Source organism: Diorhabda carinulata, chromosome 10, assembly GCF_026250575.1.
Source record: "Diorhabda carinulata isolate Delta chromosome 10, icDioCari1.1, whole genome shotgun sequence".
NCBI lineage: Eukaryota > Metazoa > Arthropoda > Insecta > Coleoptera > Chrysomelidae > Diorhabda > Diorhabda carinulata.
The window spans coordinates 15,869,883-15,883,149 of NC_079469.1; the positions used below are offsets into that span (position 1 = coordinate 15,869,883).

A 13,267-nucleotide genomic window follows, 5' to 3' on the forward strand; every position below is an offset into this window, starting at 1 on the left:
TTCAAGTCATCAAACTTCTTTTCATTTATTGATACTTTTCCAGACGGGTTGGCACTGCATTGTATTTCTTTAAGGTAAACGTTGAAGTTACAGACCCGTCAATAAAATCCAATAACCACTTTACCTTGACGAGCTTTGTTGTGCTGGAATCCCTTGTCGATCGAGGCTTTGAAGGGGCTTTTGTTTTCCTTGGAAACACCTCTTCCATGTGATTCATCTGAGTTTACATTTTTTTTATAATAAAGAGGCCACAAGGCATTGAAACTATATATCATGTCACTGGTTACTTTGTGGACAGAAAACGGGCCATTACTGAAAAGAACAATGTGTTTCACTCCAGCAGGAACCTTATTTTGTAAATAGTGCAACAACATAGAGCATACCTATTCTGGTGATTTGTTTTTTATAAAAATTCTTAGCTCTGCGCAGGTGAACCATTCGCTCAGCTGCTACGGTATGTTTAAGATTCTCGCTTAAATATTTGTCTCTTAGTTTGGATTTGAAATGCTCACATTAGCTGCATACATCAACCTGTGGCCGAAGTTTTCTTTAAAATACCTATAGTAAAAACTATACTTGTGTCCTACTTGACGGTCATCGAGATATGATTGTTTATTGGCAGATCCGATTACACATCGGTCCTCTGTCGCCTAACAAACATTGCATAACATCGAAATTCAAAGAAACAACTCATATAAGAAAACAAATGGCTTCGTTTGATTTTGTATTGATGATAGTTTTCCGGAAGGCTTGTGCCACGTATAGGAAAGCAGCGGAACACACTTTGTTTTTCTCCATGGATTTTTCGATTACGTTTGTGATTCTATGAAATTGTTCGATGATTAACTGCTTTTCTCAAAAACCAAATTGATGAGATGGAATGATAAACTTTCCATCTATTATATTTTTTACCCTCTAAGGAGAAATTTTCCGCATAATTTCGAAATAACAGACAACAAAGAGATAGGCCGGTAGGATGTAACATCCTGGAGAGGTTTATCTGGCTTAGTTGTCCAAAATCTTCACGTAATATAGAAAAACGACCTAAAAGAACTACGCCTTCGAAACTTGCGGAGAAAAGTAAAACAATGAGAAGAATAGAGGAAACATGGAAAAGCATTTCAGAAACAAACTATTCTCATTGAAACACCTGCAAAAGAAAATTTCATATGCAGGGTGGTGATTATTGAAATGAGAACCAAAGATGTGGAAACGCTCGCCCAGATTAGTGAATCACAAAAATAATTGGGGAACTAAATGAGCAACAAAATGATGACCCAAATAAAGAGGGTCTACGATTTTGTACATATTGTTTCAAATAAAACTGACCTAAAAATTCTTTAATTTGAAATTTTATTATCTTGGTTTTAAAACAGCTCCAAAATAATCTTCCGAACATGCTTCTAATTCTAATACTTTGTCGTTAACATTAAATCTCTAACACTGATATCTATAACAAAATAAATTGATTTTTTATATATTTCCAAAACATAAAAAAATAATTATATTTGTATCACAAATACATTAATATCTAAAATGGTTCTGAAAGTGAACAAGTATTTTCTATCAAGTCAATGGGGTATCCAAGTTTTTCTATGTTATCATCAGAACACCATAAGTAGGGTCTCACGCTAAGAATTTTGTAACGTCCCACAGATCTACTTAACCATTCAATATCTACAGTAACCACTTCATATTTTTCCAGCCATCCTACAAAATAAAAACAGAAACAATTAAAATATCGATATAAAATATAGATAGAAAATGAAAATAAATTTTGTATGTGAAAGTTTCATTCAAGAACGAGTCATCTACCCGAACGGAACATAAAAATCATCGACGAAGGAATCCAGTACATAAAGAAGACCAAATACCTTAGCTGGACGGAGAAAAAATCGGCTAAAATTGTTAAAAATTGTTGAACGCATTCGAAAGTACAGTTGAGTCCGGCTAATCCGAACTAAGGCGGCAGAGCGTTGAAACTTTGATAGATGATGACATCATCGCAGAGCAGATTCAGTGCGACGAGGAGGAGGGGAGCGGCGATGAGTACTCAGAAGAGAAGAAAGTCTCGCACAATGAGGCATCAGCTGCACTTGACCTGGCCCTTCGCTACTTGGAGCAACAGTCTACTGCCGCACCGCGTATATCATGTTCATGATAAAAAGGCGGAACTACGCGGCTAAAAACAGACCGTCAAAGCTGCAACAAATAACGATGAGGGATTTTATGTCCAAAAAGTTATTTTTGTTCAATACGGTATATACCTACAATCTTTTTGTACGGTATTACAGAAGGGGATTATTTAGGGGGACCAGGGGATTGTGATGACCGAGAGAAATGGAAATTCGGCACTGCAAGGTGTAGAATATGAGCAAAATTAGAATCCGAAGTGTACTAACTCTAACATATTTCCGAGCTTTCGAAAACTTATGCCACAATCCCACTACGAAAACCTTTTTATAATAAAACTAATAGTAGAAGATTTTACATATAATCCCTATCATTTTTTAGAATAGATTTCTTTTGAGATAAAGTGAACTTTGCTACTATTTTTGATAGAGATGTCTGTTTAAATAATGCATTTTAAAGGATACTAACTTTCGTAAATTTCAAAATCCTGCGTAGATCTTCCTTCAGTTATGATTAAATTGATTCCTCCAACGTTTTTTTTCAGATTTTCTAGATTTTTAACCACTGTGCCGCCAAGTCTGTTAATCAATTCCTTAAAATTACATAAATGTAATAAATAATTTTTCATGAAAGCTGAAATAAAATTGATCAACAGATTTATTTATACAGAGATACACAAAAAACAGCATTGGTTTGGTACCTTCTAGACCAAAATATTTCCAGGCTAGCCTGGATGGTCTATCAGGCAAAAATAACTACAAGGTAGATTTCTGCAATACTCGAGGTCTTAACACTAATATAAACAACATCGGCAGTCGAAGAAACCCCATATTTTAGCTCTAGTATAAACAAAGGTAAACTCAAGAACATCCAAGGTTCACTTTGTATATTCTGCAGACGACTTACACATCCGATTAAGGTAACTTTGGACTCGACGTCTTCGTTAGAGACGACATATTTCCATGTTATTTTTCTTCTTGTATACACCTCCTAGCGATGCCCCGAGATGATGACTTTGCTAGCCTCTTAGATCTAGACCCTGATCTGTACATGCACCACTCGGAACATCAGATCACGAACTGATTTCAGCAGCATGTGAACTAGAAATCCAAACTGAGGATCCACCGAGACCACAAGTTTGACACTTGGATCGGACAAATGGATTGATGTTTTCATATTCTAGTACATTCCTTATCACCCTTTTGCTTATCATACCGTTCTCTCCTTGTTTATTTTCGCCGCTATAAAATAGAGAGAGAGTAGAATATATTTTTTCTATCCCCTTCCATAGTATTTCTACAAGTGCCAATTTGTTTATAATGAAATTCCATGATGCCATTCTCACTATATCCTTCAATTTGTTTTTCTTGTTTTTACTCTTAGTCATAAATTTCATTGACTTATCCACTTCCATTATATCTATGGTCTCTTATTTCATTACTAGTTTTTTAACTTATTCTCTTTATTACCATTTCCATTTTCTTGCTGCATGTTTCTTGTCCTCATCTTCTCTCAACTTTTGCTCTGTTCCCAAAATTTTGTTTTCTACAATAAATTTGTTAAATTTGAGCGTAGCGTTGTGTCATTGTTCTCTGTCTAATTTCAACTGAGGTAACAACTTTTTTCTTTCTATTTACTTTTTCTAAGAATATATTTTTTTATTTTAAGTTTCATAACTTTCCAATAATAAAAACACTCATCATTCAAATTTTTTTACCAAAATGTTTATTTACTAACCTCGACATCTTCCACTGTTGTAGAATAAAGAGGACTCACGCAATAAAATATATAGTTTTTAAATAGGGGTTGTTCCAGTCGTGTCAATCTAGCCATTTTTGGTCCGGTATGTCCAGCATCGTCTAAAACTTCATAAGGCTCCTAAAATATGTGAATTCAATAGGCTATAAATAAAAGACAACTTAATCACCGAAGAGATTCAGACATAAACTACGGCGTTTCTTTAATTGCATATTATTTTTGTACAATGTTATTCTTTTGCTGCCATATATAATGTAAGAAAGCTTTAGTTCCATTTTTTACCTCGCCGTAGAGCTGGTGTTCAGAGCAGGAGTTATACCGCTCTGAAGAGATCCAACACTATTGAAACCGGTCCGTAATCTATCTCTTCTTTCAATCACAAGCCCTTAGATATCGATGACATTCATTTGGTTTTTTACTTCAGAAGAGGAATAACTGCAAAGTTTTCTCATCGAAAATTGTGTAGTACTTAAATGATATAATAATTGGTTTTGTCAACTTTTTTTTTGTAATGAGCAAGCACAAGTGGATAAACTCTGTCACATCGAGTAATTGGAGTTGGGCGCCTGTGGATCTTAAACTATTATAGGTGGTAGTGTTCGAAAAAAGAAGTGACTTGTTAACTGATTCCACGGGTTTGCACTTCACCAAAAACGTTCGGGGCGTCTGTATACAAACTCTCTGCAGGTCGCGCAAATACTACTCTAGGTAGTGACAACTCAGAAGAAGATTTTGCTTCAGAAACATCCATCTTATAGGGCCAACCAACCAATAAGAAACTTTTCGAGAGAAGATACTTGAGTTTCACATGACTTGCTTATACAAAACGAAATGCGAACAGTTCCGAGGAGCGTTTCGACGAGAGCCAAGGTGAAGTGGTGGAATATTAAATTGCCTAGCTACTTGTGACTCGTCAAATATTGCGAAACTTTTGATATATCCACCATATGGTCCTGAACTGCCCCGTCGCATTATCATTAGTTCCGATCTCCACAAAATACTCTTAATGGTGAAAAACTGGCTTTTTAAGTAGAATGTGCAAATCACATAATTTAGTTTTTCGCTTAGAATTTTTATAACCTCGAATAGGCCATTAATTGTTATAGAGGTAGTCGACGATATAGAGATGATAATGATAATTATTACTCACTTCTGGTACGATGCTGTTCGTTCTCAAACATTCTTGTATCCATTCGAATCCTAAAACCCAAATTCCTGAAGCAACGGCCGATACGAATTTCATAGTGTAATCTTTTATTCGCATTCTGTCATCAGCAGTAACGATCATGTGAGTAACTGAATTGGTAAATTTAGGACTGTAAGTAGCTAACTTCTTATTGGTCAAAAGAGAAATATTTTGTACTTGATCTTTGCTTAATCTAGTGCATGCTATGCACGGTTTTCGTTCGAGAAGATTTGAATTACAAGTTTGTGATTGTTTGATGTAGTTCAATATACTTTTCTGTTTCGGAGAGCTTGTTAAGAGATTACGATTGCGCGGGCTTTCCTGACTTATATTCGATATTAATGTGTTGCTTTTTAATGCTTTTTCGTACGCACTTTTTTCTTCTAATATCGGTGAAAAACCTACGGAACAAAATAAGTGATGTTAGAGAAGGTAAACAAAGAGTGGAACACCAAAACAAAATGATACAAGTACGTCTGGGATTCCAATTGGGGGCGAACAGAAATATCAAACTAATACGACGGTTGCTACTGAAGTTTTGAGATATGGCAACGCTGATGTGAATATGTCAAATCTGACATTGACATTTGACTTTTGGTGATGAAGCACTATTACGAGCCAGCGTGTTTAACGAATTCAAATTGTCTATCTCTAAACTTGAATATCAGGAACATGTTTGGATTTGTTGCTCACGATTTATTTGTATCTCAACGTGTTTGAAACACTTGTACGTTCGACCTTATTGCACTTTTACTCGAACTTTTACAGGCTTATCGACTTAATATCAATCGATTTTTGTTGTATCGATTAATAGGGGTCGATTTCGGATTTCGGCAATTCCCAGAATTAGTTTTCTTTTTGTCAACCTCTTGGAAAACTATTTCAATCAAAGTCTCTTTTTTCAGTATCAGTTAATTTTGAAAATAGTTTGGAAATCCCTTGAAACTTTTGAGAAATCGATTTAATGGTACAAACAGAATATTATACCTACCCAAAGTGTCTGTAGAGAAAGTATTTTGTGAAATCGGCGTACTATGTAACATTTTCCGTCTATCTACGTGTAACCGAAAATATTTACCAGGAGTACTAGTTACCATTTTAGATATTCTTGGTTCCGTTTTATCTTTAATTATTTCATTTGCCGATAGTTTATTTGACTCTTTTTCTCGATCGATTTTTGTATCGTTTAAATCGATTACGGTTACTTCTTCTGGAGCTGTAGTATTTTTATCGTCTTCAAAACCAGGGGGCGGAGAAAGCGGAGCAAAGTTCGTATCGAAATTTTCGATAATTTCTTTATCTACATCATCTAAAGCAGTGTAACGGGTCATCAGATTTGCTACAGCGGTCAGAGATCTAGATTACAAAAAAAAAACACAAATGATGCACAGTTCCTATGGAAGTAGACGATGTCTGACGATTAAGTAATGAGATTGATAAGCAACAGAGTCAAAAGGGGTCAACAGACAAGCTACCAGAAGACAAGCAAGAGCAAAAGGAGCAGAGAACTCATAAGAAAACAAACAAGCCTCACAAGTCATTTAACGACGAGAAACTTTTGGAAACCACTATTTTGGAAAAGCCAATTATTGTTGGAGACGAGGATAATCTTCCTGTCACCAAAACAAGGATGAAAATGATTGACTTTGGATATAAGTTATCGTAGAAGATAAACCGCTATACCAACAAAACGTAAATGCAGAAGAAATAAAAGAGAGCAAAACTTATGGAGATTTGCGCATAAGAAATTGTTGATAAGACTGCATATATTACAGAAGAAGATAGACACACACCCGAAGTCTGGGATACGCAAGATGAAGACAACAGTACGGAAGAATCGAGCATGTTAGAATTAGAACAACCATCACGATTCAACGCAGCCAACAAAGTGAAAGGCAGAGAATCATGACAAAGATTGAACTTGATTGGACCGAAAAAGATTGTTTTGATCAGACTAAGAATGATTCTGGAATGTATCTTCGCAACTTAAGTCAGTTAGAACAGCTCAGGAGACGAGGCCGAAGACTATATGAAGCATGAACAAAATAAGAAAGATTCTAGGGTGTCGTCGGATGTTACAGTGAAAAACTTTCACATAACTTGGAAAAATTGTTTTAGTGCAAAAGGGGATCATGTAGTCACGGGTAATTTTATACAGCATCGGTCTCATTGTCAGACCTCGCACGTCATGTTTACCTTGTTCCACAAGTTTCTCGTTGTTGTTGCTGCGGCGGAGTAGTTTCAACGTAATCATCATCGGAAAACAAATCCTCTTCACTCTCCTTCTTTTTTAAATTTTCAATAGGAATATTAGCAAAATTCATCTCGTCGAAACTATCTTCTAATTCTTGACAATAAGTAGACTTTGTAGGTTTAACGGGACTATCGTTACCTTCATTGGGTAATTTAGTCTTTTTAATACTCGGTCCAATATTCTCAGTTTCATCTATTATATCCGAAGATTCAGTTTCTTTTAAATCATTTTCTAATCTCGACAAATTTTCCTCGTGTTCGGATTTACTGGATTGTTGAACAGATTTACCAGAATTTATGTTCTCATTCGAACGAGTAACTATTCCCATACTTGAATTTTCTTTCCGATATTGCGGCAATGGAGAAGTGAGATTTTCATATTTCTTCAGCACTTTATCCAAATAATCCTGAAATTGTGAGATACTAAAAAAAAATGTAAAATTGTATATACTCTCACCTCGTTATTGTCATCGTCGCTATCGATAAAAACATCTGTCCTGTTTTTCGTCTGTTTGTGTGGATTTTCCAACGAGTCGAATTCCACGGACAGATCGTCTCTAATAAATCGATTACAACGTTTCTTAGGTACGGCTAATACATCAGAGGAATCGCTATCTGATAAACGTCTTTTCGGATTTTGACTACGCTTGTTTGTTATGTTACTTTCTAATAGATCCTTCGTCTTATCTTGAGGATTTTCCTTCTGATCAACTGCACATGATAAAAAAGATTAGTTTTCTTTAAATACGGATCATTTGATAATTTGTAAGACGATGAATATACAAAAAAAAACTCGTGAACTGTTAAAGTGACCCGACGGAATGAAAATCCCAATCGTGATGTTATAGAGTGGACTGGAAGGGAATCGAAATTATGATATTCTGGTCAAACAACAGATTAAGTACTCTTCTATCTACAATTGACAATATAACCCGAAGGAAATTCAAAACAAACGCCCATCGGGCTACATGACCAAAAACATGGATACTTACAGCAAAGGCTTTAGACCACACAGATAATTATATGCATCCATGGCACTCCAAGGACCGATTTCTTCACTCTTAGTTTGGTGAACGTTAACAAAAAGTCTATCTGCCGGTATACGTAACTGAGGTTCAACTATTTAAGGGTTATGAAGGTATGTCTGACCCCACACATGATATACCTCTACATTTTAAAAAAATTTGATGCTTTTTATTGTCCATGGTGGAGTCTGAGAAAATTCGACCGGAAGGCATTCAGGAAGGAAGAAATTTAATTTAATCCTAGCATAGGGAGGTTTGTTGGTTTTGGGTTTATGTGAAAAATTTTTGTAAAAATAACATTCCATTACCATAACTTTCATCATAACAAACATAAGTTTGTTCCAAATTAAATAAAATAGATTTATTGAAATTTTAACACTTGGTATCTCAAAATTAAGAGGTTCGGTGCATATAAAATCTTGTTTTTGCACCATGAATGTCATTCTATCGATCTATCTGTTCATCTGGTTCATCCCGCGGATTTTAATAGTCATAAAAACGATTTTTGTGACAAAATAATTAGTCATTGTAAGGGAATTTATTTGGGGCAAGTTGTTTGGAGGACCGTGAAATATCCCTGCTCCATTTTATCAACAAATCCACTCTTTGTCGTCAAAAGTTACTCCAGCTAGTAGCATTTTCTCAAATAAGCCAGTCGCTCTTCTACACAACGGATCTCGGATGGTATAAAATATATCAAGACTTCTAAATTTTGTAAGTTTTTCAATACTAATCCTATTGAATATTTTTTTGGCAAAAAGTAGACGTAGAAGAGTACGAATGCAGATTACAACAGATCTGTATCAAAATAAAAATTTGTACAAACCAAATTTCGAACTTCACTTACTATTATCAAAGTTCATAGTGCTAGGACTCTTGATCCTTTCCTGCTGTTGCATGTTTAAATTTTTTTCCCCTGGTTCTGCCGCTATAATTTTTTGCTGATATTGCTTTTCAAATTCTTGCGTTTCGAAATTCATGAGCTCAAGAGTGGCCCCAAAATCATGATTTTGTATTACTTTGGGTAAATCACTTATTTTGCTATTTGTTCTAGTGATACCTTCAAAATGATCAATAGAATGATTTCTATCACTATTTCGATCGTAATTGTCATGCAGTGTCTCTATTTCCATATCATCATATTTGTTATCTTCAGTTTGGACTTCGGAGTTCACCATATCAATAACTTCGGTTTGTACTTCAATATCGACGACAGTTTTTTCAGTTTGAGTATCTCGATCAACATGTTTCGCTACTTGTTTAGAATGTGATTCAATATGTAAATTGTTCAATTTAACTAAATAGTTTTCGATACTTTTTATATGTCTCTTGGATAATCGTTTATTGTCTGAATACAATTTTAAATCGTTAATTAGTATATTCATAACCTCTTCAAAACTTTGTAACTCATTTACCAGTACTATATCATTTGTGTAACTTATTTGTTCTTTGTTTTCTGTACTGTTATCTAAATTATTTATTTTTTGTGTCGGTAATAAATAAGGATCCTGGTCTGCATTGTTAATAACAACATTTTCTAGTACCACTATGTTTTTCCCACATTCTTTATCAATATTGGATAAGCTTGAGTGTTTTTCTTCATCTATGCTTCGCGAAGTACTTGAAGCATTCAATTCCTTTAGAATTGGCTCCATATTTTGTTCTGCATAATGTTCAAACTCATTTAAATCATAAAAAATTGTAGATACATGATCTTTTTTGTAGCAAACATTGGATTCAGAGATTGTTGGTATCTGCAACTAAATCAAAAAACAATTTTATTTATTTACATTTACAAAAAAAGCTTTATATTGCTTAATAGAGGACTAAAATTCTTTTCTAACAAGGTACCACTTTACTAATCTAATCTTTGTAAGAACTTACCTGTTCCTCATTTCCACCCTCATCCACTTTTAATACATTTTCAACCTTCTTGTTATTATTGGTATTTTTAATATGTTGTACAGTGACATTGAGTTTTTTAGGTCCCTTTTTTTCGTTTTTTAAACTTTTCGCTAATTTTTCAATCCTCTCCCAACCTGTTGACGTATCCTGATTATTGGGCATTTTTTTCAAATGTTCTAGCTCACCTTCCATTTCATTTAAATATTCATCTTCCATAATTTGTAATAGAACTTTTTCTTTGGCTTTATTAACTATATCATCTTCCTTATTAATTTTCCCGATCTGATTGTTTTCTAATCCTTAAAATGAAAATTACAAACTTGTCAAATATTCAAAGTCAATTAATTTACCTGCAACATTCTCTTCACATATAAACTGCCCTAGAGCAGTAAACAACAGAAAAGCTGCAGGAACGATATAATGAGAAAGTGAAAAACAAACTACCCAATTGCCCAAATGGATCGATGTACTTCTGATCTGTAACCAAAGGGGTCATCCAAGGCTATCAAAAGTCAAAAATTCCACCGTTATCTAAAGAAGATGGGTCAATCGCAGTGACCTCAAAAAAGAAGGCGGACTTGTTGGGTGTTTGCATCAAATCCAACTCTTGATATGGGAGGAAAACTACCACCAAGTCTGTCTGTAGTTGGTTCATTCATGTCAGAAATAGAATTTTGACACAGAGATGTGACAACATTTCTGAAAGGCTTGGATCAATAAAGCTACTGGTCCAGATAAATTTGCAACTGAACTAACAATTCTCTCCAGATTAGAAAATTGCAACTCATACAAAAAAAAAAGAAAAAATATGGTTCCTAAAAACTGCTATCTGATTGCTTAAGTCCCAGCCATTGCCAAGGTTTTGGAGAGAGTCATTATAAGCAACCATCAATATGGCTTTCATAAACATAGATTAACTGGAGATCTCCTGACTTTTGTCACCAATATACGGACTGAAGCTATAAAGAAACATGGGAAATCCCAAGTAACCTTCTTAATCAAATAAGATTGTATGGTTTGTCGTCCTCACTTATCAACTGGCTTAGTAGCTTTCTCAAAGACAGATCCATCCAGGTCGCTAACAATGGACACACCTCAGAAAGGTATAAGGTCAAAGCTGGTATTCCCTAGGAATGCATATTGGGCTTTTTTTTAAATAATAAAATTACCTGTAAAGCTTTCAGCAGATCTTCGTTTTTCTCTTTTTCGCTTAATTTGTATATCCAAAGACTTTGCTCTAGGAAAATGTGATTTCTTTCCCTTAGTCCAACCTATTTGTGATACAGAAGGCAATTCCAGGCTATTCAGTTCAGATTTTTGTCCTCCATAAACATATTGAGTTTGTGTTAATCTACTAAACTGATTTCTAGTATCACTTAACCAGTGAAGAACTGCATCTTTATTAGCATCATCGTGGAAATCAAGAATTTTGTATTCTAATTCCTTCTTGTTACTCGCTCTTTTTGTATTTTTGTATTGTTTTCCTTTTTTATTAACACACAGTTCTTGAGTATGTTTCAATAGTTTATCAAAAGCTTCATCTTTTGAAATAGACTTTTGACTAATCGTCGATGTTTCCGGTAGATTATTTCTTTCTTGTTTTTCAGCCCCTCTCGATTTTCCCTCATCTTTATTTCTTTTCGAAGTCTTGCCACATTTTGAAATAAATTTTTTTGATGTAGATGGCTGATTCAAAATCTCATTTTTTGAATCAAGTTTTTCAACACATTTATCATCGGAATTACTACTGACATTTATTTGGTTTACTAAAAACGCAAAGGAATTATATACTTTTTTAAAATGTCATCAACACTTACGTGTTTCTTTGCTTTCGATTTCCTTACAAACATCAAAAACAAAACCACTCATTTTATCTGCGAATAGATCCTTGTAGATGATTGACCTTCTTTTTATAGGAGCCTTACAGAGGGGACATAATGTTTCTTTAATTGAAATACTTTTATGTTTCGTAAAACAACTTAAGCAAAATCGATGACCACACTCCAATTCAGCATGTTCTTCCATTAAGTCAAAACTAAAATTAAAATATTTAAATCCCACAATTCTACAAGTTTCATTTAATACTACCAAATTGGACACTTTAGTTTTTCCTTCAACTTTAAAAGTTCCTTAAAGAAAATATCAAACTGTTTCTTATCCATTTTAAAGGTGTATTTAAAAACTAATATCCTAAGAAAATATTTATATACAGTATATAAACATTTTATAACTAGATAAATGGCGGTAAAATTAACATAATAAGAGTGAAGTTAGCTTTTGACATATATAACCTATATCTGAACTTGCATCTGAGGAAACACCAGTCTATTAGGCACGTTTGATTTCTTTTCACTCCAGTAGAACTCATACTGTTTCACTGTTGGGCTTGAAGTTCTATAATAGTCTCAGTGTGTTTCCAGTCGAAGTAGAAAGTGCGTAAGTTTTCGAATTCACCAACCCCCACGGTCATAGCGCACGATTTTCAAAGATACACAGGGTCTCACAAGGCGGTATTCTTGTTAATGTAAGTGATTCTGCCGGTCTCTAATACCGATTTTGAGTTGAGAACTATAATTGATTACTCGAACGAGATAAAGTTCTTTTTGGCTTATTGATTCTTTCATGCATTTACAAGTCGTCCAGAGAATCTCTAAAATCTGTTTTCAACTCGTCTCACTGGCAGACCTATATACAGGGCAGTATGTCTGAAAAGACATGCATCATTTTGCTAAGGGCGATGCGTTTTGATGACTCATTTTTTATTTTATATTCTTTTTTTCATATATTGTGTTTCTGGTATTTTTATCTTTCTGTGATATCGATTGTACAACTCCTAAATTTTCTAAATACGTACAGTTTGTATTTAATCATATGTTGATTTTTTTATTTATTAGTTACCTTTTTTAACAGTTTTAGTTGTTAGTTATCTTTATTTCAAGCATTTTTTAGTTAGTTCATTGGAAGACAAAACTAATGGCACCTAATTATTTAATGGAATATTATGAAA

At 34.2% G+C, this 13,267-nt stretch overlaps 1 protein-coding gene across 3 annotated transcripts; it reads right to left on the bottom strand.

Annotated features, from left to right (window-relative positions):
• Positions 1 to 1,336: 1,336 nt before the first annotated feature.
• On the bottom strand, positions 1,337 to 12,520 carry LOC130898838 (repetitive organellar protein-like). 3 transcript variants are annotated; one of them, XM_057808384.1, is made up of 12 exons: positions 12,349 to 12,520; positions 12,078 to 12,295; positions 11,430 to 12,026; positions 10,240 to 10,559; positions 9,203 to 10,115; positions 7,788 to 8,041; positions 7,274 to 7,737; positions 6,069 to 6,433; positions 5,042 to 5,478; positions 3,871 to 4,011; positions 2,602 to 2,725; positions 1,337 to 1,710 (listed from the first exon to the last, which is right to left on the bottom strand). In XM_057808384.1, the coding sequence occupies exons 1-12, from the start codon at positions 12,420 to 12,422 to the stop codon at positions 1,532 to 1,534; spliced, it is 4,086 nt and encodes a 1,361-aa protein (XP_057664367.1). In that variant the 5' UTR covers positions 12,423 to 12,520; the 3' UTR covers positions 1,337 to 1,531. The 3 variants fall into 3 exon arrangements, with proteins under 3 accessions (XP_057664367.1, XP_057664368.1, XP_057664369.1); XM_057808385.1 differs by lacking the exons at positions 11,430 to 12,026; positions 12,078 to 12,295; positions 12,349 to 12,520 and adding an exon at positions 10,705 to 10,977; XM_057808386.1 differs by lacking the exons at positions 11,430 to 12,026; positions 12,078 to 12,295; positions 12,349 to 12,520 and adding an exon at positions 10,611 to 10,977.
• Between the last annotated feature and the right edge of the window lie 747 nt (positions 12,521 to 13,267).

Bases quoted from the DNA above. Each gene is read 5' to 3' on its own strand.
- LOC130898838 (XM_057808384.1), bottom strand. From the start codon at position 12,422: ATGGATAAGAAACAGTTTGATATTTTCTTTAAGGAACTTTTAAAGTTG. The intron at 10,560-11,429 runs GTAATTTTATTA...TTTCATTTTAAG, and splicing joins ATCTGCTGAAAGCTTTACAG to GATTAGAAAACAATCAGATC. The intron at 1,711-2,601 runs GTTAGTATCCTT...TTTATTTTGTAG, and splicing joins GGATTTTGAAATTTACGAAA to GATGGCTGGAAAAATATGAA.